Below are 23,362 nucleotides of genomic sequence, written 5' to 3'. Positions count from 1 at the left end.
GAGCCTAAGTAAAATGTTTTGAAAATCAAAAGTAGAAATAGAAGGTTGAGGTTATTATGAGGGGTTTATTATTGTTGGGGTTTTTTTTTTTTGTATTTTTAGAGGACATAATTTGCAGAGAAAGAGAACAGTTATAAATTGCATCTAATGCTACATGACAATTCAGTCTTCAAGTTCTGTAATACTGCTTAAGTTGATTTTCTTAACTGTATTACTTATTGGTATTTCAGAGCCAATTTACAAGAACAAAGGAAGAATTAGAAGCTGAAAAAAGGGATTTACTAAGAACCAATGAGAGACTATCTCAAGAACTTGAATATTTAACAGGTATGAAGAAATGTTTTATCCTTTATATCTTCTTGGTTGACAATGCCAGTAGTTAATCCCACTCTACATCTGTTGTAGGTGTTTATTTTTGTATGGAAAAATTCAGACTAATAATGCTGCTGTTGCTCCTATCAATGTATCTTTTATTATTAGTTTATTAGTTATACATTCCCATTTATCTTTTAATTTTTAACTTAAAAATTATCAAGTGTATGAGGAAGTATGTAGAACACTCACAAATAAAAGTCATCTCAAAAGTACTGGTCATAAACAGTATAGAAATCTTGAATACAGTGTTCTTTACATCAAATTAAATGCAGTTAGAATTCATAGTTGTAAAGGGCCAACTCTGTTCTTAATTTTATGCAAATGTTTTGCGGATACATGAGAATTTAATGTTAGGACCTAAAGGGTAAGGCTGTATTTAAGAACAAAATGAAGGGAATTTAGGAGAGAAGAATATAAAATATGAATGTAGAATATGCCTTTTAAGAGCTAGTATATTTTCTCAGTCTTAGAGAAGTTAAATTACTTCAGAATATTTGTTGATTAAGATTTACCGATGGCTTACTCCTGTAATCCTAGCTACTTAGGAAACTGAGATCTGAGGATTGCTTTTCAAAGCTGGCCTAAGCAGGAAAGTTCATGAGACTCATAGCTCTAATTAGCTGTCAATAAGAAATATAGCTCAGGACAGTGTCTGAGAGCCTGAGTTCAAGACTTAGGGCCAGCACCAAAAAAACAAAGAAACAAAAAGATGATTAGTGGCAAGTAGAATTGGAGAAATTATTGTCATTAAGATGTGAATGCTAAGATTTCTTTTAATTGAACATATACATTTTGTATAGAATGTTTTAGTATTTGTATATATGCACGCACATGTGTGCATGTATTATAGTTCTGGGGCTTTAAGTCAGGGCGTGGGTTCTGTCCTTGACCTTTGAGCTTTTTGTGCTCAAAGCTAGTTCCCTACAACTTGAGCCAGAGCTCCAATCCTGGCTTTTTTGTTTTTGGTTTTTTTTTTGGTGGTTAATTGGATTTGAGAGTCGGTAGGACTTGCCTGCCCAGGCTAGCTTTGAAACCTGATCCTCAAATCTCAACCTCCTGAGTAGCCAGAATTTCACCTGCACCTGGCTTTAGTCATAGCTTTTTAATTTAAATGGTTATTTGTTAAAATTGTGATTCCTGTTTGGGAATAAAACTGGAGAATTAAGATTAATGTTCAACATTTACCTTAAATATATACTTAAAATAACTAATATAAAAAATGTGCTTAATTGGACATTAAAATTTTTATTCTGTATAGTCTATTGGCCAGAATTTGTAATTAAATATGCCAAGAACAAGTTCAGATAGGGAAATTGAGAACTGCTTACTTTGTTTTAAATATTTATATTCCTAGAAGTATATGTTTTATTAGTTTGTCTGAGTGCTATGAGTCATCATTTTTCAAATTTCCTGTGACTATAGAGGATGTTAAACGTGTAACTGAAAAACTTAAAGAAAGTAATACAGCAAAGGGGGAGCTTCAGCTGAAGTTGGATGAGCTTCAAGCTTCTGATGTTTCTGTGAAGGCAAGTAAGAAGTGATTCCTAATGCAAAAAATACATTTTTTTCCTTTTTACTTAATGTTCACCTAAATTAAACTTTCAAATGTTGGCAATATATCCACAAAGTAATTACAATGTGTTTTGTTTTTAATTCAAGAAATTAAGAACAATTTTAACTGATTTGCTCACTTAAAATTTGTTATGGTTCTTTATGTTTTACTATTGAGATTATATAAATAACTGTCTTAAAATAGAATTCTCCATTACAGATGAAAGTCTTCAATAATCATATATAAATGTGATTTTTCTTGGATTTCTTTAGTATCGAGAAAAACGTTTGGAGCAAGAAAAGGAATTGCTGCATGGTCAGAATACATGGCTGAATACAGAATTGAAAACAAAAACGGATGAGTTGCTGGCTCTTGGAAGAGAAAAAGGAAATGAGATTCTAGAGCTTAAATGTAATCTTGAAAACAAAAAAGAGGAGGTAAGTTAGTAAAACTGTATCTTTATGTTGCATATAAGTTAATATTTGTGTATTTATTTATGAACCTACTTACTTGATTGTAAGACCTAGTGGCCACATGTAGGAGACATAAAATTGTTAATGTTTGGCCTGGGAAAATAACTTAATGGATTTAAAGAATTTACAACAAGGCCGGGCTAAGGTGACTCTCACCTGTAATCCTAACTAGTCTGGAGGCTGAGATCTGAGGATTGTGATTCAAAGCCAGCCAGGTTAGGAAAGCCCATGAGACTTATCTCCAGTTAACCACCAGAAAACCGGGAGTGTCACTGTGGCTCCAGTGGTAGAGTGCTCACCTTGAGCTGAAGAGCTCAGGGGACAACTCCCAGGCCCAGAGTTTAAGCCCTATGACCTACAAAAAAAAAAAATTTTTTTTTTCAACACTTTTAGATGACTCTTGATAGCATCTTCTGTGTTATAAACTACTTTCCAAAGACACTTGTATAAGAAGTGAACAAAGGTTTTATAATTACATTTTTAAGGAAGTATCTTGTTTTTTGTTGGTAGTGTAATACTTAGGTCTAATTAGTATGACATTTCTTCCCTCTCTCTACCCAATCTGTTTTTAGGTTTCTAGACTGGAAGAACAGATGAATGGCTTAAAAACATCAAATGAACATCTTCAAAAACATGTAGAAGAACTGTTGACCAAATTAAAAGAGGTATAGATTCAGATGGCCATTTTTAAATGAATCACAAAAATATTAATATTTATGAATATTTATGAATCTTATTATACAAAATGTTACTTTTTGTTGTGAGACAACCTCTCATTCAGTAGTCAGGCTGGTCTCAGCCTTGAAAATCTTCCTTCCTTGGCCTCTCCAGTGATAGGATTACATACAGGCTGGCATTACCATGACTGTCTTTAGCACCATAAAACAACCAGACTACATGCAGGTGTATGCCAGAATTAGCAGTAGCAGTTGTTGTGTCTGAAAAATTAGTATGCATTAGCTTTAAATGTCAGTTTAAAATGATTGCTTTACTATTAAAATATCAATATTTTTATCTCCAAAGTAAAGTACAAATTAGATTTATTAGTATTTGCTAGTGTTGAAGTCCTCCTATAATTGGTTTATTTTCATTTTAGGCCAAAGAACAACAAGTCAGTATGGAAGAAAAATTCCACAATGAACTGAATGCTCACATAAAACTCTCTAATCTGTACAAGGTAAATATTCTGCCCCATATGTTAATTAGTGTCCTGATGTTAGGCTGTTGGCTACTAGGTAACTCTTTAAATTAATTTTTAGAGTGCTGCTGATGACTCTGAGGCAAAGAGCACAGAACTAACCCGGGCAGTAGATGAGCTGCACAAGCATTTGAAAGAAGCTGGAGAAGGTAAATGCTTTTAGTTTGGGGAAGATTATTTTGTTTTGAGATAAAGAGGTATTTTTTTAATCTTTATATTTGTATAAACTACTGTTAAAAAGTCAGGCTTTATTAAGGACAACATTGAGAATAGAAGAAAGATTTTAGAATTAAGCTCAGACTTACCTTATAAATCAAACACTATACTTGAAAGGATCTTTTTTTCCTTGTATCTTAGGAAACAATTTGTCCTTTTAAAGTTGTCAGAAGATGTTGTTAGCTCTTATTGCCGTAAATTCTTGTAGGGGGGTGTGGATAGATGAGCACTGCCTTGAGTTGAGATGAAGATCAAGAACTTTTTTTGATTAGCATTTAACCCCAATTTCTCAATCTCTGCTTTCTATACTCCCAAGTAACTAGGATTATAGTCTCAAGCCACTGTTCCAGACATGGCTTTTGTTTTCTTTTTAATATATAAGGTATTCAGTCATCTCTATGTAGCGGGTTGATTCCAGGACCCTCTTCAGTTTCAGAATTTGAGCATGCTAAAGTTCCTAACATAAAATGATGGCATATTTATATAGATTATTTACCAAGCCTAATATGATATTGTCTCATTTAGAGAATATTGATCCCCCCCAAAAATGCCTGTGAATCAGTACAAATAAAATTTTACTATTTTTCATCTGTGGTTGAATCCACTATGTAGAATCTGATGAAATGAAGGGTCAAAGTCTTTATAGTCTTTTATATATTCTAACTAAAAATCAGCACTGGAACCAAAGATATATCTCAAACCACTTTTTCTACCATTATATTCTCTTTGTTATTCTTGTGTTTAGAGATGTGGAAATGAGAAACTAACTGACTTGGCCAAACCATTTTAAGGATTATAAGTAGACTAGAAGCTTTCAGAAGGCTTTGAGTCTGTCAGGTGTAGCCTTTCTAGAATTTAATGTTTGCCAAAGGAAAAATTACTTCATACAATTTATAAATTGTAACATTTTAATTTTATGCTTGGATATTGTTTTTAAAAACATCTTTAGCTAACAAAGCAATACAAGATCATCTTTTAGAGGTAGAAGAATCAAAAGATCAAATGGAAAAGGAAATGCTGGAGAAAATAGGGAAATTGGAAAAGGAATTAGAAAATGCAAATGACCTGCTTTCTGCAACAAAAAGAAAAGGTATGACTGATGGATGTTTGTTAATTCCTTGAATTACTAGCACTTGTCTACATAGTAGTTAAATAAAAATAGTAGTTGAATTAAAAATAATTCTCCTTTCATTCTGTAGTATAAAAACAGAAGTTTTTGTATTTTTTTAATTTAATGCTGTATCTTATCAAAGCTATCAGATGTAATAAACACCATTTTATCACCAATAATAATGTATCATCTCCCTGGATAATGGTAATTATAATTATTGTGTGCTTTTTAGAATTGGATGCTATAAGTTTGTGTTGTCATATTTTAAATTTTTCATAGAAATTAATATAGTTCAAGTCACTTCTCTTACTTGCCATAAGGAAAAATTATTATTGGCTTTTATTTGAAATTCTACAAAACCATACTGAGTTTGTGTGTGTTGTTACAGGAGCTATGTTGTCTGAAGAGGAGCTTGCAGCCATGTCTCCCACTGCAGCAGCTGTAGCTAAGATTGTGAAACCAGGCATGAAATTAACTGAGGTATGTATGAATGGCATTAGATTTTACTAACAATTATTTTTGAACATCTGAAACTTGGTTTCTCCCAAATACATTTTTGAAATATGATTTGTTTAGGAGAGGCCTTCTTTAGTTCCTAGGTATGTGTGGCATTTAGCAAACTTTACTCTTTTACAGGGGTGTTTAAGACACTAAATTACTTCATACTTTATTGTTTCGATTCAATTTGAAATGACCCCTCTTCTTTCTCTAGCTGTATAATGCTTATGTGGAAACTCAGGATCAGTTGCTTTTGGAGAAACTAGAGAATAAAAGAATTAATAAATATCTGGATGAAATAGTTAAAGAAGTTGAAGCCAAAGCACCCATTTTGAAACGTCAGCGTGAAGAGTATGAACGTGCACAGAAAGCTGTGGCAAGTTTATCTGTTAAGCTGGAACAAGCTATGAAGGTTGGTTTTAAGTTTTTAACTTTGGGAGAAAAAAAAACACTAATCATAAAAGATATTTTTTGAAGGTCGTTCACATTTTAAGACATTTGATATGTTTTCTTTAGGATTTTCTAGTACGGATAACAGCCAACTCTCCTTGAACCACACTTCCAATTAATATAATAAAAATCTCTTTGTAATAGAATTATCGTAAGTTTAGTATAATCATTCTTTCTCAAGATAGTTGTGATAGCCTGTATAAAATAGGTAGTATTATTTGATCATGGGTAACAGCTTCGTTATTAAGTAGCTGTGCAAAGATTTGGTGACAATTCCACAAATCAGATTTTTAGTACAATTCTTCTTGATCAACATTGCCTCCATCAAAGAACTCCTTTTTTTATATCATGTCACAATTTGGCGTATCTTAGTATACATTATACTGTTGCTATTTCTTTGTATATTTAGAAATGTCAAGGAAGTTCATAAATACCTTTATATATATTGTAATTATTTCTTAATAATTAACAAGTGTTTATACTTTAAATGCTTTGCTCTTAAGACAATTATTACTGAAGGAGATATTTTAGATTTATTTTAAAAATTTTCCTGGAAAAATCATCTAATTGAAAACTGCTATAGAATTTAAATACGTCTTTATCTTTTTTATAAACTGGATTTTCTGTCCATACATTGTGTTATGTATCCTCTAGTCTAAATTTTATAATGTTCATTTATGAAGTTCTAGTGGTTTTTGTACCAAATTGTTTCTATAATTGGTCATTGTAATTAATCCTGTTTTGGATGTAATAGGTTGATATCATGGCTATCTTTCATGAACTTTTGCCTACTTTTGTGGCATATTCCTACTGAAAATTCATTGGTGGATATCTTTAGGAAATTGTGCTAAGAGTACTTTTAAAACCTCTGGCTAAATATGAATGAATTATTTTTAACTTGAATAGTAGTTAAAACATTATTGTTAATAACATGAGCATTAATAATATGAACAAATAATGTCCATTAACAAATTCTCATGAATTTGAGATAAAATCGAGATTCCATCTATATGAGTCCTTAAACTATGTGCTCCTAACTTTAGTGATATCATGCTTGAAACTTTGCAGAGTGTGGCATATGTCTTTCAGAAGCCACCACTTTCAGAGCACTGAACATATCTTTTGTTGTGGGCTTGCAGTGCTGCTTCTTAATTTTTTATTTTTTTATTGTGAAAAAAACTGTAGAGAGGGGTTACAATTACATGGGCAAGATAATGAGTACATTTCTTATCAAGCATTGTAGTCTCCTTTGTTTCCCCTTCCCATCCCTTCCAAGCCTCCCCCCCATCCTCCCCCCACCCCCCCACCAAAGTTGTAAAGTTCGTTTTCAACATGACAACTTGTACTTCTCATTGTTGCAACGGGTCCACCTGTATCCTTATTTAACGACTTGTTTTTCCCCTTCCCCTCCACAAATTATAGCGACATCAAATACAGTGAAAGCAGAGGTTATACTGTGGGGGAGGTACATACAAAGCAACAAAGAAATAATCTTATAAATGCGTTAGAAACAAATGCATGAAAGAAAAAAAACATTTAAATACATATCTTAGGGTTCATTTTCCTAACATCAGCAGTGCTGCTTCTTTAGAATTATTTTTGTGCTTTTTTTAATCAAGTTTTCTTTGCATTTTACCTAGCATATTTTACTTTGGACATGTATTTCTCTAATGTAATCTTATGTTTTGTCCTAGGCACTCAGCTTTTGAGATCATTTCAATAATATCATTTTGCTTATACACCATGAATATGTTAAAGTTTATAACATTGTAGATCACAATAACTTTGATGAGGGGATAGAAAATTCCCCGGTGACAAGTATTATAATGGGAAGTATTATTTGCAGAGTTACACTATGTTTATCTGTATAGAATTTTTTTTCAGATACTTTTTTTAATAGAATATATCAGTATTGAACAATATATATTTTGTTATCCATAAGCCTGCTTTATTTGTATAAATCCTAGAAAGACATACAGAATTTTCACTTGAGTTGCTAACTCTCTTAAAGGAGATTCAGCGATTGCAGGAAGACACTGATAAAGCCAACAAACATTCATCAGTACTTGAAAGAGACAATCAGAGAATGGACGTACAAATAAAAGATCTTTCACAACAGGTAAGGGTATTTTGTGTTTTTTAAGGGCATTTTCTATTTCTGTGTTACGGGTTTTTTTCTATTTCTGTGTTACGGATTTTTTTTTTTTTATGATGACTGCCCAGTGCTATTTGAATTAGTTTGAAGTTATCTAAGTAGAATTGCTACATAGAGAATTCTAATCAGTTAGGAATACTTATCTAGTAGGGTTATATGCTAGTCAATATGTTTTCTTAGCCCTTTTTCTTTCAAGTGTTTGAAAAGATTTTAATTAGTAAGTTCCATTTGAATAAGTTTATAAACAACTCTTTGGTATCTTTTTTTTTTTTTTTTCCTTCCAACCTTCACGTATCCCCTGCTGTCCCTCCCTCTGGCCAGCCCATGTTCCAGAGTTTAGCTAAAGTTCATAGACTGGCATAGGGTTTGTTCTTGTTGTTCTTGCTGTTCTTGTTCCTGTGCCTGGTCTTGGGGTTTGAACTCAAGGCCTGAGCACTGTCCCTAAGCTTTTGTGCACAAAGCTAGTGCTCTACCGCTTTGAGCCACAGATCCATTTTTGGATTTTGGGGGTAGTTAATTGGAGAAAAGAGTCTCATGGACTTTCATTTCCCACCTGGACTTACTTTGAACCACAATCTTTGGATTTCCTCCTCCTGAGTATGATTACAGGCATGAACCACTAGCACCCAACTCCTATTCTTTTTCAAATCTCTGAATATATGTATACTTACATAACTGCCATAAGAGTTTGCTTTTATTGAAATATTATACTGAATATTCTACCATTTACTTTTTACTTTATTTTGGTTTTTTGATTTTTTTGAGACAAGTCTTTACTATGTACTCCAGGCTGTCCTCCAACTCTGTTCTGCCGCTACTGAATACTGAGAGTATACGTGTGCACTATTATGCCATGATTTCACATATGGAGATGAAGATGAGAGAAAAACAGTTTAGGGTCAATCAGGCAAAAGTTATTAGGAAGACCTCCTATCTCAACAAATCAGCTAAGTTGATTGTGGTAGAACAAGCCTGTAATCCAGCAACAAGAGAAATGAGGATTGTAGTCTCAGGCTAATTCTGGCCAAAACTACAAGATTTTATCTGAAAAACTAACTAAAAGGTCAAAAGAGCTAGAAATATGGCTCAAAGTGGTAGAGCATTTGCTAGCAAGCACAAATAGCCTGGGCTAGCTCTGAATTCCTAGGGTTGAGGCATACTTTTGCCTCGGCCCATGCCTCAGCCTACTTAGTACCTTGGACAATAGGCACTTAGCCAGTTTGTAACTTTTTTTTTTGGTCGGTCATAAGGCCTGAACTCTGGGCCTGGGCACTGTCCTTCAGCTCTTCAGCTCAAGACTAGCACTCTACCACTTGAGCCATAGCTCCACTTCTGGCTTTTTCTGTTTATGTGGTGCTGAGGAATCAAACCCAGGGCCTCATGCATACAAAGCAGGCACTTTACCACTGAGCCACCTTCCCAGCCCTGTAACTTTATTTTTAAGATAAATTCAGTTAAGACAAGTTTGGTATTTTTGTAAGTAATGTTTTCATTTCAGAATTTCCTTCTCTTCCAAATATCAAAACTAATGTTGTTCTGTAATACTAATATTTTGGTTTTAGATAAGAGTGCTTTTAATGGAACTTGAAGAAGCCAGAGGTAACCACGTAATTCGTGATGAGGAAGTGAGCTCAGCTGACATAAGTAGTTCATCTGAAGTGATATCACAGCATCTAGTGTCCTACAGAAACATTGAAGAACTTCAGCAACAAAATCAACGTCTGTTATTTGCTCTTAGGGAACTTGGGGAAACAAGAGAAAGGGAAGAACAAGAAACAACTTCATCTAAGTAAGTGATTAATTATGTTTATTGAAACTTCTTAATGCGTCCCTAGTAGTGCTGGCTACTATGAATTTGGGGATTTAGAAAAAGGAAAATAGAGCAATAACTTCTCCCCCCAAATAGGAAGATAGTAGAAAATGACCTATATCTGAGAGGATACAGTTGGATGGCATAGACTGCAGTTCAAGAAGTAGACCAGGCTTCATGGAGACAGTATGGTATGAGAGGAAGAGAAATGAATTTAACAAAAGAAGACTGTTGTTTAGACTGAGTAAGATTGTTTAACTTTGGTAGGCATTTTTAGATGGTGATGTGAGTACATGTAGGACCTGAGTCCTCTATGTGAAGAATTCAAAAAAATCATTCTTAAAAGTATCAGCAGAAGGAAAAAAGGATGAAAACCGTGTGCTTAAATGAAAGATAGGCAAGGGTGTTTAGATAATTTTTAGTAGAAATTTAATAAAGTCTAATTATGCTTTTGTTTTCAAGTCAACTAACCTTAACAGAGGCTTGTAAATAGGATGACTTCTTGTTCTGCAGAATCAGTGAGCTCCAGCTCAAACTTGAGAGCTCCCTCACTGAACTGGAGCAACTCCGTGAGTCACGACATCATCAGATGCAGCTGGTTGATTCCATAGTTCGTCAGCGTGATATGTACCGTATTTTATTGTCACAAACCACAGGAGTTGACATACCATTACAAGGTAGGTTTTTATATGTTATTTAAGGAAGTGTTTTGGAAATGTATGTTAAGGAATGAAATCTGATAGGAATAGCCACTAATGACAGTATCAACTGATGTCATCAGTTCTAAAAACATTGCTGAGAGTGAAAATTACTGATGAGTATTGATGAAATAGTACATCTTAGAATCAATATTTATTTTGGTTATAAACAGTAAATTACTTTTAATCCTTTTCTTTAAGCTTCAAGCTTAGATGATATTTCTATTGTGTCAACTCCCAAACGTACAACTACGTCACAGAATACTTCTACACCTGCTCCTGTGCCTGTTATTGAATCAACAGAGGCTGTAGAAGCAAAGGCTGCCCTTAAACAGGTAAAAGATCATACCTATTTATGATCACAGATTATCTTGGAATGCATTTTTAGAGACATAATGTCATCTTCTAATATCCAACATTTAGTTGCAGGAAATTTTTGAGAACTATAAAAAGGAAAAAGCTGATAGTGAAAAAGTACAAAATGAGCAACACGAGAAACTTCAGGAACAAGTCACAGATTTGAGGTCACAAAACACGAAAATTTCTACCCAACTAGATTTTGCTTCTAAACGGTAAATTTTCTTTTTCAAAACTTAATGAAGTGTATTATACTTCAGTTTTCAACTGAATCAAGTTGAAGGATTAATATGTAGTTGTTTTGCTTTTTTGTGGACCATAATCCATATGAGCAGCCACATGGTTCATTTGTTAATATTGGCTAATATCAACCATTCCTGGGCAGTACTAATGAGTTAAGTTCATAAGTTGAGGTTTATATGAAAAATGTTGCTAATAACCCTTTCTGAAATTTTGTTTCTGCATGTCTAAATTCTTTGGAAATGTACCACAGGATAAGCGAAATACAAGTGAATGTTATTGCCTGTTCTGTTGTAGGTAGTAGAGAAATGGGTGCTAGATAGTCCTAGGAAGGCTATTTCAGATTTATTTTAATGTTATTTTAGCATATAAGACAATATTTACACACAGTAGATGATAAGGATATGTTTGTATAATGATAGTAAGCCAAGAGTTACTTCAGTACGTCTAGTTCAGCACCCCAAATCAAAGTATTTGTATGTGTGTGTTGCTACCTCATCTTCTAACCTAGAAAATAGGAAAAGGAATTAGACTGTTATGAAACTCCGATAAGGCTGTGTATGAAATTATTTGTCTTTCATACCAGATATGAAATGCTACAAGATAATGTTGAAGGATATCGTCGAGAAATAACATCCCTACAAGAAAGAAATCAGAAACTCACTGCAACAACTCAAAAGCAAGAACAGATCATCAATACAATGACTCAAGACTTGAGAGGAGCAAATGAAAAATTAGCTGTTGCAGAAGTGAGAACAGTCCCTTAACTTACTACTATTATAATACTGATATTATAATACTACTATTATAATACAGGTCCTTATTACATAGTTTCCATATAACTTACAGTACCTTAATAGGTGATCATTCCTATTAAGATTAAGGAGAAAACAATGTTCATAATTGGATTTTATTAGACTAAGATTTTCTTCCAAGACTTCCATTTATAAATTTAGAAGCCAGCAATCCATTTATAACAAAGACTTAATATATTTTACCTGCCTGCTTCATTTTTAAGAATGAAAATTATAATTACTGAATTATATTTCTAAATTTTAATTGAACCACAAGTATTTATAATCCATACTACTTACAGATAAATACTGAACTAGCTAATGGTAAAAGGTTATTTCTCCAATCTTATTCTGATCATTGCTTGTAAGCAATGTACATTTGTCCCCCATCTTATCTGTGAGAAAAATATCTAAGAGCTACTAAGTAATTTGTCTGTTTTTGAAGTCATAAACAATAGATTGACTAAGACTTAAATCCAGGTGTCTAGTTATATTGGCTGCGTTCTTTTCATCATTATGTTGTTCTGACCATGGTGGGAAATGAACAGCAATACTTTTTCAGACTAATATTAATATGAATACTCATATGTAAATGTGAATTCCTTGTGACTGTTGATTTCCAAATGAAAATACCTCTTCCATGTCCCCTGAGGTTAGAATATACTTTTTTTTCTTTTTGGGTCCGGTTGTGGGCCTGAACTCTGGGCCTGGGCCCTGTACCTCAGCTCTTCAGCTCAAGACTAGCAATCTACCACTTGAGCCACAGCACCACTTCCGGCTTTTTTTTTTTTTCTGTTTATGTGGTGCTGAAGAATCAACCCCAGGGCCTCATGCATGCAAGGCAAGCGTTCTACCACTGAGCCACCTTCCCGGCCCCCAGAATATACTCTTTATAGAAGGAGAATAAAATTAATTACATGAGTTATCACTTAACATGGGAATAAAAATCTTAATTAGATCTGTTACTTAATAGTATGCTTATATAACTGTAGCATAGTTACTTAATAGTATGCTTATATAACTGTAGCATAGTTACACAGGCTTATTTATGCTATTTCAGATTTTTGTTGCCATTGTTTTTGAGGTCTGGTTTGTGACAACAAAGTAACCGTGAATATTTGTGGTATTTGAAAGATTTTTCATTTAATCTATTAATATTCGCAATAACATTTATTTTGTATATTAACGCATGTACCTTAGAGTGTGATAAATCTTTACATGATGAGGTATAGGCTCTAAATGATGTAATGAATTACATAATGAAATGTGATCTTTATAATTATATTATGTTTAATGTGATGTTTTCCAACATTTTTTCTTTTTCTTGCATCCGTAAGGTAAGAGCAGAAAATTTGAAGAAGGAAAAGGAAATGCTTAAATTGTCAGAAGTCCGTCTTTCTCAGCAAAGGGAGTCTTTGTTAGCTGAACAAAGGGGGCAAAACTTGCTGCTGACTAATCTGCAAACAATTCAGGTAATCTAAAACTGTGGAGGAAAAGTTTTACGTATTCTCCATTTTCTTAATAGGAAATTTGATCTGTTACTTTTGTTACTCTTTGAATAACTAATAATCATTGAACGTGTTTATTAAACATTTTAAATAAAATTTAACAAGAGAATTGATTGAAATCTTACAGTTAACACATTTGAACCTCAGTCCTATTTATTGCACTGTTGATGTGATTGGTAAATTGATTATTCCTAAGACTAGGGAAATCTGAATGAATGATGTAATATGTTTTCTTCTTTCCTACTTGGTTAAATAGAGTTTTAATATGAAAAGTGGTTAAAATACTTATTAAATATCCTAGATCCTAATTTCTTCACATGTGGTGGTGATCCTGTAATTCTATATTCAAATTTTTTTTCTTTGAATTGCCTTTTTTTTAAACTCAAACATAGTATTTTCTCTTTTTCTTAGGGAATATTAGAGCGATCTGAAACAGAAACCAAACAAAGGCTTAGTACCCAGATAGAAAAACTGGAAAATGAAATCTCTCATCTAAAGAAGAAGTTGGAAAATGAGGTGGAACAAAGACACACACTTACAAGGAATCTAGATGTGAGTCTGTTGGATTTTGCATTTCTATAGCTTCCTAATCTGGAATACAAACACATTGCCATTCAAGTTAAAAAGTCATTTTTTAAAAACTTGTTTTAAACTAAATATTTCTTGGCTTTTATGCCTAGGATTCCTCATTGTTTTATGCAGCTGTTTTTTTTTTAAAAAAATTAATGTTAGTATTCTTGATCTTTGTTCCTGTGGGAAGTTAGGTTCGTGTGTGTGTGTGTGTGTGTGTGTGTGTGTGTGTGTGTGTGTGTGTGTGTGTGTGTGTGTGTGTGTTGGACCCAGAGCAGTGCTTACTTAGTTTAGAACTAATTATTTCCCCACTAATGAGAAAGTACCAATTTCAAGTGAACTATATCTTTCTCAATATGTCTGCTGGGAACAGGTATTGTTGCTGACTTTTCTCAGGGTTGGGCATTCTTCATTCTAAGCCTTTTGGATAATTCCTGTCTAGGAAATCTCACAAGCGTGCACTGATCACTAGTCTAATATTCAAGGGCTCCCTTTTACTTATTCTAGTGTTCTGTATCTGTACAGCTGCTTCACTCTGATACTCTAGTTTTAAGACCTTGAGCTACTTCAGGACTCTTATTCCAGGATTTGTTTCCGATTTCCTATTCCTGTGACAGATACTAGAAACTTAGTTTGTAAAGTAGGACAGAGCCATTTCAGAGATAATAGTTGTATCATTTGTTTTGTCTATGTGGGTATTTGGGGTAGTAATATAAATCTTTTTCTGTACCTTTGGCTCAGAGTTGTTAAGGATCTTGAGAAAGAAAACTTCAATCTCTAGTTATATAGGAAAGTTAGGATAATCTTCATTGGTTTAATGTATTTTTTTCTTACAGGTTCAACTTCTAGATACAAAGAGACAGCTAGACACAGAGATAAGCCTTCATCTTAACACAAAAGAGCTATTGAAAAATGCTCAAAAAGAAATTGCAACATCTAAACAGCAGATCAGTAGTATGGAAGCCCAACTTGCTTCTCAGTCTGCACAAAGAACTGGTAAAGGTAAATAGACTTGTATGTATAATTTTAACTAAATAAAATGTAGGTACTTTTAGGTTTATAGCTTGTCATAAGTCAGTACCCTTTCTCTTAATTAATAGAGAGTAGTTAAGCTCACTTATTCTGTATACTAAAACTCAGTTCAGAGCAGAAACTAATAACTTTGGAAAACTGGAAGATTCAAAATAATTCTACATAGCAAATGACCCCAAAGTACATTTTCTGTTTTCAGTATACTAGAAATGTGTGTGTGTGTTTTGTTACACATGAAACCCAGAGCCTTACACATACTAGGCAAGCTCATTACAGTAATACAGTGATTTATAACCTCACCCTGAAATCATTTGTTGATGTTTCAAAATGGTTTATTTTGCATGAAGATAACAGTTGAATTTATGATTCATCCTCTTTTGGCATGAGCTTATTCATTAAAACTATGCAGTTAAAGAACTTAATTGATTTCATTGGGCTCCTTTAAAGCAGTATTCTACTCTTTGCTTATTAATAGCCTCATATTTCATTAGCATTTGCTGTCCTTTGTACACATAACTACCCACTAATATTTTCTTACTGCTATCAGATGACAAAAAAATATTTTCAGCTTTCAGTTTTCCTTTTCCATGCATTTTAGATAAATCCAAGAATAAGACTAACTGCAGGCTTATCGTTATTTTTTTTTTTTTTTAAAGAATGAGATTTATTGAACCCTGGCATGCACAGATATGTTAGATGTGCACAGTAACACTGGGATATACCCCTCTCTCCATTAAATATTTTAGTGTTTTATAATACATTTTCAAGTAGTAAATTAGGAAATAACAGCAGGTCCTGATATTTGCATTTTTATCAAGGAAGTGCTAAATGAAAAATAATAACTTTTTATATTCAATATAGATCAAAATATACCTGAATAGTTAAGTACTTGCATGTTCAAACTAACTCTAATTGCATATTAGTCATCTCTAGTACTATTGTAGTACTATTGATTTTATAGAGGAATTATGCCTTTAGGTCAGCCAAGTGACAAAGAAGATATGGATGATCTACTGAGTCAACTAAGGCAGGCTGAAGAACAGGTAAATGACTTAAAGGAGAGACTCAAAACAAGTACCAGTAATGTGGAACAGTATCGAGCAATGGTTACTAACTTAGAAGAATCACTGAACAAAGAAAAACAGGTATGTATGAATCTGAAAATTCAGATCACTATATTAACTTTAAAAAAAAATTTTAAACACTGTTACTAGTTAAACTGACATTATTGCCTATATAACTTGCAAAAGTTCTTAAGTCTCAATTAAAAACCACAAAATTTATAAAGCAAAGAAGAGAGTAATCATTTTAGGAAAATACCAAATCAGATGTTGATAAAGACATGTAGGGAAAGTTGGCAGTTAAGCACAGCTTTGAAGGAAGGAATTGTTCAGAAAGTCAGAGATAAAAGAAAAATATTACATGTTTGACAAAGATAGAAAGGATTTGTGTGCTGACAGCGTAGCTGGATTATTGAATGTGTGAAGTGAAATATTAAGAGAAAAAGTTAATAGAGAAGCAGATATAGAAGGCTTTGAATATTATGTTGCGAAGTATTCTGTAGGCTTATTTGGGATTAATATTTTCTAACTTCATTATTTTATCTTTGCAAAAATAATTGTGTGGCTTGGAAGAGAGAAACTTGATTATCAGTACCCTAGGGCAGTGCTTATCAGTGTGTGAGAAAAATACCTTTCAGTGATACATTAGACGTGGTAAATATATGGACAGTGGCAAAGAAGAAAAATTAGAAAGTTTGTTACAAAATAACAGTGCAAGTTGAGAGGTGAATTGTGTTTGCAAATTTCTGTTATGTATTTGTTTTAGTCTCTATTTTGTGGATTCTCTTGGTATTAGGCCAACTTTACTTTAAAAAAATACATTTCAAATTTAGATTTAGAGGAAGTAATGACAAAAATGTGTATGTCATTTTTTATTACCATTTGTAATATAAAGGTAACAGAGGAAGTACGTAAGAACATTGAAGTACGCTTAAAAGAATCAGCTGAATTTCAGACACAGTTGGAGAAGAAGTTAATGGAAGTAGAAAAGGATAAACAAGAACTTCAAGATGACAAGAGGAAAGCTATAGAGAGCATGGAACAACAGGTAAATTGGTTCCTGGCCATAATAATCTTCATAGCTTTGTGTTACACAGAAAAAATGAATCTTTTTAACTGTAGTTATCATTTAGTTCATCAAAGGAGAAATTGAACATAGAACTAGTTTTGTTTCATATGTTCTATTCATCTAAATGTGTCCTTTTGAAATTTGAGCTCACTTTACAAAATTAGATAGAACTACAATTTAAAATCTTTTGTAAACAGTAAGAAGTGAATATGTAATTACTAAACTTGATGTAGATTATTTCACCTTATAACTTCATTTTGGCAATAGTCCTTGGGACTAATTGGATCAAAATATTTTTCTTCCATATTTTCAAGTTTTAGTTAATTCTGATTTTAATCTTGGTATTTGTTATTGTTGTTGTTGTTTTTTAGTTATCTGAGTTGAAGAAAACACTTTCTAGTGTTCAAAGTGAAGTACAGGAAGCTCTTCAGAGAGCAAGTGAGGCTCTGAGTAATGAACAACAAGCTCGACGTGACTGCCAGGAACAAGTAAGTGTTGTTCTCATAATCCATTTTTGAGAAACAAGTATTGAGCCTAGAGAATGATTCTTTTTTTTTTTTTTTTTTTTTTTTTTTTTTCTGGTCGTGGGGCCTGAACTCTAGGCCTGGGCGCTGTCCCTCAGCTCTTCAGCTCAAGGCTAGCGCTCTACCACTTGAGCCTCAGTCCCACTTCCGGCTTTTTCTGCTTATGTGGTGCTGAGGAATCGAACCCAGGGCCTCATGCATGCAAGGCAAATGCTCTACCACTAAGCCACCTTCCCAGCCCCTAGAGATTGATTCTTGATAGATGATAGACCTTATAAAAGTGCTAGCATATTGTTAATTCTTGTCCAACTTGAATTAGGTTGAGAAAAACAGTAAATAGTGCATTCTCCATTAGCCAAATGGTCTTGACAAATGGGAAGAAAGAAAAACAGGAACTTGGTGTCATTTGTGAGCTTTCATTATGCAGTCCTTCACTTTATCTAATGGTATAGACAATATACTTAAGGTAGATTCCATTGAAAAAAATGCTTGTGAAAAAATACACTTTAATATATTGGTCAGCTTACACAGAGTTCTGTACAAATTATTTTATAAAACTTGAAAAGCTAAAACCTGAATGTTATGGTATATACCACTATATAACAAAGCTTTTTACAGTGTTCTCATGAACAAAGAATTATAAAACCTAATTTAGGAAAATGTGAGTCATTAAAATGTTAGAATTAGAGAATAAATTATGGATATAGTTAATATTCACATGTTTAATTCAGTTGCTATGTTAATAGTTTTTCATTTGGTTATCATTTAATTGTATGTAATATGTAAATACAATACTTTGAAAATGAGAAGAAAAGTCTCGAAAGTAAATTAGCAGGGAGTTGGGAGGAACCAGTAGCACACGCCTGTAATCCTAACTACTCAGGAAACTGAGATCTGAGGACCACAGTTCATAGCCAGTCTGCATAGAAAAGTCACTGAGAGACATCTCCAATTAACGACCAAAAAGCTGTAAGTGGAAATGGGGCTTACATGGAGCCTTGAGCAGAAAAATCTCAGGAATAACACCCAGGCCCTGAGTCAAATCCCAGGAGTGGCCAGACAAGTTAAATAAACCAAAATGACTATAAAACAACAAACAAAGCATAACAGTTTTTTAAAATAATTTTAGTAAGCAGATTCATCATTTTGGTATGTTTAGTTTATCTTCATTTTTCTTAACTATACTGTCTTAAGCTACTACCTATTAGCTTCATGGATTTATTCATCTTTTGTGTTAATGGGGTACTAATTTCTTGCAGGCTAAAATAGCTGTAGAAGCACAAAACAAGTATGAGAGAGAATTGATGCTACATGCTGCTGATGTTGAAGCTCTGCAAGCTGCCAAGGAACAAGTTTCAAAAATGGCATCAATCCGTCAGCATTTGGAAGAAACAACTCAGAAAGCAGAATCACAATTAGTGGAGTGTAAAGCATCTTGGGAAGAAAGAGAGAGAATGTTAAAGGTATTACTGTAAGTAACAGTAGAATGTTCTGCAGATTTGAAAAATAGCTGCTACCACAGACTCTTGGTTTTACAGGATGAAGTTTCCAAATGTGTGTCTCGCTGTGAAGATTTAGAGAAACAAAATAGCCTACTTCATGACCAGATTGAAAAATTAAGTGACAAGGTAGTTGCCTCCATGAAGGAAGGTGTACAAGGTTCATTAAATGTGTCACTCAGTGAAGAAGGAAAATCTCAAGAACAAATTTTAGAAATTCTCAGGTAAGTAAAATGCATTCTTAATATTTTATGACTATGATATAATACTATGAAACATACAGATGCAAAAGAAAGCTGTAAATAATTTCAATATAAAGCTCAGCGTTTATTGGCCAATACCAGTACTAATTGATTAGTGTTTACTTTTGACATTTAAATACACTAGATAAGTGATGATAAAGTTGAGTATGATAGAACTTATGCTAGTTCTCTTGAGAAATTAAATGACAGATATGGTGGTGCATGCACTTGGGTCCCAAACCCTAAATACACAATGAAATACATGCTGCGGAGGCAGGATTGTGATTTTAAGACCAAACTGGGCTATGGTGTGAAACCCTATCTCAAAGAAAAGAAAGGGAGAGGAAAAAGAGAAAATAGACCATGCACTTTTTCTTAGGCTCTACCAATTGATTTGTAATTCCAGACCTCCATTTTATTGGTTATTTTAGAATACAGAGTCTAGCAAATTTACTGACCAAACTGGTCTTGAACTATTAACACAGCTTCTTCAGTAGCTAAGATTGCAGGCTTAATTAAGCCACTGGTGTTGTGCTTATTGACACATTGTTTATAAAGCTGTATCTTTATGAAATAAAAAGTTTACATCCTATTACTGGTGGAAACATTCAAAAATTACTTATCAAAGTGAATGATGGGGAGGATAATCTTAAAAGCTATCAAACTTTTTAAACATTGTATGTTAGCTTTTTATACTTCAGATAAAACCTTAACATATGTGTGTTCCTGTAGATTTATACGACGAGAAAAAGAAATTGCTGAAACTCGTTTTGAGGTGGCTCAGGTTGAGAGTCTGCGTTATCGACAAAGGGTAGAACTTTTAGAAAGAGAGCTGCAGGAATTGCAGGATAGCCTAAATGCTGAAAGGGAGAAGGTCCAGGTATGTACATAAACTAACAGAAAGCAGTTAAATCAAAAGCAGCTTACTTATAATCCTACTATTTAACATAGTAGAAACTTTAATTTGAAATAAATATTTTTCCTAAACTTGAAAATTTATTAAGCATTTATTAATACAGTAAACTAGTTGTTTGAAAGCCCTATACCCACACTTCCTTTTCTTAAAGTTCTAGTTGTATGTGTCCCCTTAGGCATTGTGTATCTTCCCTGCTTTTGTCGATAATATTTGGAAAATAAGAATCACATGAGCTTGTGCATGTGAAACATTTAGAACTTTGGCGAGTTATAATAGATTCCATCCATCTTATCACAGTTGTCTTTCTGTAAATAAATGATAAGTTGATACTGCTACAGATTGTTTTTCAGCAAAGGAGCAAAGACTAGTCAAAACTGGCAACCAATGAAAGGAAAAGTGCTATAGTGAAATGTATGGTTAGGCTGCTACAGTGAAATGTATGGTTATTCTACTAGATGCTGGTATATTCATTTATTTGAAATCTACAGGTAACTGCAAAAACAATGGCTCAGCAGGAAGAATTAATGAAGAAAACTGAAACAATGAATGTACTTATAGAGACCAATAAGATGCTCAGAGAAGAAAAGGAGAGGCTAGAACAGGATCTACAGCAGATGCAAGCAAAGGTTTCTATCTTCATCAAGAGTATTAAGAATTATCTTGCTGGGACTGGGAAGATGGCTCAGTGGTAGAGCGCTTGCCTTGCATGCATGAGGCCCTGGGTTTGATTTCTCAGTACCACATAAGCAAAAAGAAAAAAGCCGGAAGTGGTGCTATGGCTCAAGTGGTAGAATGCTAGCCTTCAGCTGAAGAGCTGAGGGACAGCGCCCAGGCCCAGAGTTCAGGCCCCACAACCGGACCCCCCAAAAAAAAAAAAAGCATTATCTTGCTGTTTTTCTTATTTATAAATATTTTTTATACTGGTTGTTAAAAAGAAGTGTTGACACTTTTCAGGTGAGGAAGCTGGAATTAGATATTTTACCCTTACAAGAAGCAAATGCTGAACTGAGTGAGAAAAGTGGTATGTTGCAGGCAGAGAAGAAGTTATTAGAAGAGGATGTCAAGCGTTGGAAAGCACGTAACCAGGTAAATGAAGTCAAAGCCCTTCAAAAACATGGAAACACTTTGCTTTGAGATTATAGGGTAAAGTTTAGAGATAAGAAAATTACTTGAACCAGTGAAAATTACAATTTATCAATGGAAGTCAAATATGTGGCCTAAACATATGAGATATAAAAATTGTAACTCATTTGTTTAAAAAAGTTTCAAGTACATATTGTACATTAAAAGTTATTTAGTTCTCATAACAAAGGCATATGCTTTCACTTTAACTTTAAAATACTTTTAGATGGGCGCCGGTGGCTCATCCCTGTAATCCTAGCTACTTAGGAGGCTGAGATCTGAAAACCGAGGTTCAAAGCCAGCCCGGGCAGGAAAGTACGTGAGACTCTTATCTCCAATAAAAACCACTAGAAATCCGGAAGTGGTGCAGTGGCTCAAGCGGTAGAACGCTTGAAGAGTGCAGGGACAGCACCCAAGCCCAGAGTTCAGGCCCCACGACCAACCTAAAAATAAAATACTTTTAGACATGAAAACAGGAATTTATATATAGTTTTACTAACTTCAAGAAAATTTGTTCACTAGAGACTTCAGGGATGGGTAGATGAAAATGTGTAGTATAGTGTAGTTAGGAGGTCCACACAGAAGGCTGAAACACTCTTAGATATGATTTGTGACAGTACCTAACCAGTCTGAGCCAGTTCTTCCTATTGTAAATGGGGATGTAAGACCATTGTTCATATGACAAAAATTAACTAATAAGTATAAAGCAGCTTCTTTGGCAGTACTCTAGAATTGTGACCATATTATTTACTTAATAAATTAGGTTTTACAATTTTAAAGACCTTTTAGTCTCAGTTTTATTATGCAAATGATCAGTTCAAGAAGGAAATATAATCTGCCCAAATCTAGATGCAGTTGAATTGTAAAGCATGTTCGTTTCAGATAACCTAAAAAACTAAGTGTGCTCTTTTGCTATTGAAGCATCTAGTAAATCAACAGAAAGATCCAGATACAGAAGAATATCGGAAGCTTCTTTCTGAAAAGGAAGTTCATACTAAGCGTATCCAACAGCTGACTGAAGAACTTGGGCGACTTAAAGCTGAAATTGCAAGGTAAATGGGGGAAAAAAGCCCTGAATCATTTACAATAAACAAGTCTTAAGTTCATTTTGACTTTTTTATGTGATTCTTCAAGTGCTTCCTGGTTGAGAAAATGCCTACTCCCTTACATGTGTCTTTTCTATCTTTTACTGAGGAATGTAGTAGGCACCATTATGCTTTCTTAAATGAATTTTTCTCTATACTGTCTAAACTTGAAGTTAAATCTATTTTTTTAGAAAAAACATTTTTGCGACAGGTTTTTTAATTTTGCTGTTGGTTGTATTTATGAATCTATAAAGGAAGGATTTTTTTTTTTAATGAAGTTAGAATGAAATAAATATACCTCCTTTAATGGTAAGATGTTAAGGCCGGGTGCTGGTTGCCTAAGCCTGTAATCCTAGCTACTCAGGAGGCTGAGATCTGAGATCACGGTTCAAAGCCAGCCTGGGCAGGAAAGTCCCTGGAACTCTTCTCTCCAATAAACCACTCAGAAAAACCAGAAGTGCGCTGTAGCTCAAGTGGTAGAGTGCTCACCTTGAGCTGAAGAGCTGAGGGACAGCACCCAAGCCCATATTTTAAGACCCACAACTGACAAAAAAAAAAAAAAAAAAGATGTTAAATATTAAAACTAATATTCCTGTTTTGCCTTTAAATTTTAGTGTCATTTATTCACATGATATCCTAATCCTCCCATTTTTGCCACAGTATTGGGTATTGAATTCAAGACCTTCTGCTTACTGCATAGATTTTTGCTTTTAACTTTTTTCACATAAGGTCTTATACTAACTTCACCTGAATTTGTCATGAGTCATGATCCTCCTACCTTACCTTAGCTTCCTGAGAGGCTGAGAT

At 33.7% G+C, this 23,362-nt stretch overlaps 1 protein-coding gene across 1 annotated transcript in view; it reads left to right on the top strand.

Annotated features, from left to right (window-relative positions):
- The window catches only part of Tpr (translocated promoter region, nuclear basket protein), a 56,609-nt gene that overhangs the window by 6,326 nt on the left and 26,921 nt on the right, over nt 1-23,362 (top strand). Inside the window, exons 5-31 of the mRNA XM_042674324.1 lie at nt 231-327; nt 1,798-1,901; nt 2,200-2,364; nt 2,973-3,065; nt 3,497-3,577; nt 3,660-3,747; nt 4,764-4,904; nt 5,314-5,405; nt 5,638-5,835; nt 7,885-7,992; nt 9,591-9,817; nt 10,352-10,515; nt 10,738-10,871; nt 10,960-11,108; nt 11,720-11,882; nt 13,265-13,399; nt 13,847-13,987; nt 14,842-15,007; nt 16,016-16,182; nt 16,994-17,146; nt 17,539-17,655; nt 18,951-19,154; nt 19,230-19,414; nt 20,165-20,312; nt 20,837-20,974; nt 21,303-21,434; nt 22,392-22,522. Coding sequence (XP_042530258.1) covers nt 231-327; nt 1,798-1,901; nt 2,200-2,364; nt 2,973-3,065; nt 3,497-3,577; nt 3,660-3,747; nt 4,764-4,904; nt 5,314-5,405; nt 5,638-5,835; nt 7,885-7,992; nt 9,591-9,817; nt 10,352-10,515; nt 10,738-10,871; nt 10,960-11,108; nt 11,720-11,882; nt 13,265-13,399; nt 13,847-13,987; nt 14,842-15,007; nt 16,016-16,182; nt 16,994-17,146; nt 17,539-17,655; nt 18,951-19,154; nt 19,230-19,414; nt 20,165-20,312; nt 20,837-20,974; nt 21,303-21,434; nt 22,392-22,522 — 3,821 coding nt within the window. The remainder of the gene's footprint in view (nt 1-230; nt 328-1,797; nt 1,902-2,199; nt 2,365-2,972; nt 3,066-3,496; nt 3,578-3,659; nt 3,748-4,763; nt 4,905-5,313; nt 5,406-5,637; nt 5,836-7,884; nt 7,993-9,590; nt 9,818-10,351; nt 10,516-10,737; nt 10,872-10,959; nt 11,109-11,719; nt 11,883-13,264; nt 13,400-13,846; nt 13,988-14,841; nt 15,008-16,015; nt 16,183-16,993; nt 17,147-17,538; nt 17,656-18,950; nt 19,155-19,229; nt 19,415-20,164; nt 20,313-20,836; nt 20,975-21,302; nt 21,435-22,391; nt 22,523-23,362) is intronic.

This window comes from Dipodomys spectabilis, unplaced genomic scaffold, assembly GCF_019054845.1.
Source record: "Dipodomys spectabilis isolate Male_0828 unplaced genomic scaffold, ASM1905484v1 ptg000019l, whole genome shotgun sequence".
NCBI classification, from domain to species: Eukaryota; Metazoa; Chordata; class Mammalia; order Rodentia; family Heteromyidae; genus Dipodomys; species Dipodomys spectabilis.
This window is presented reverse-complemented; position numbering and strand designations above follow the sequence as displayed.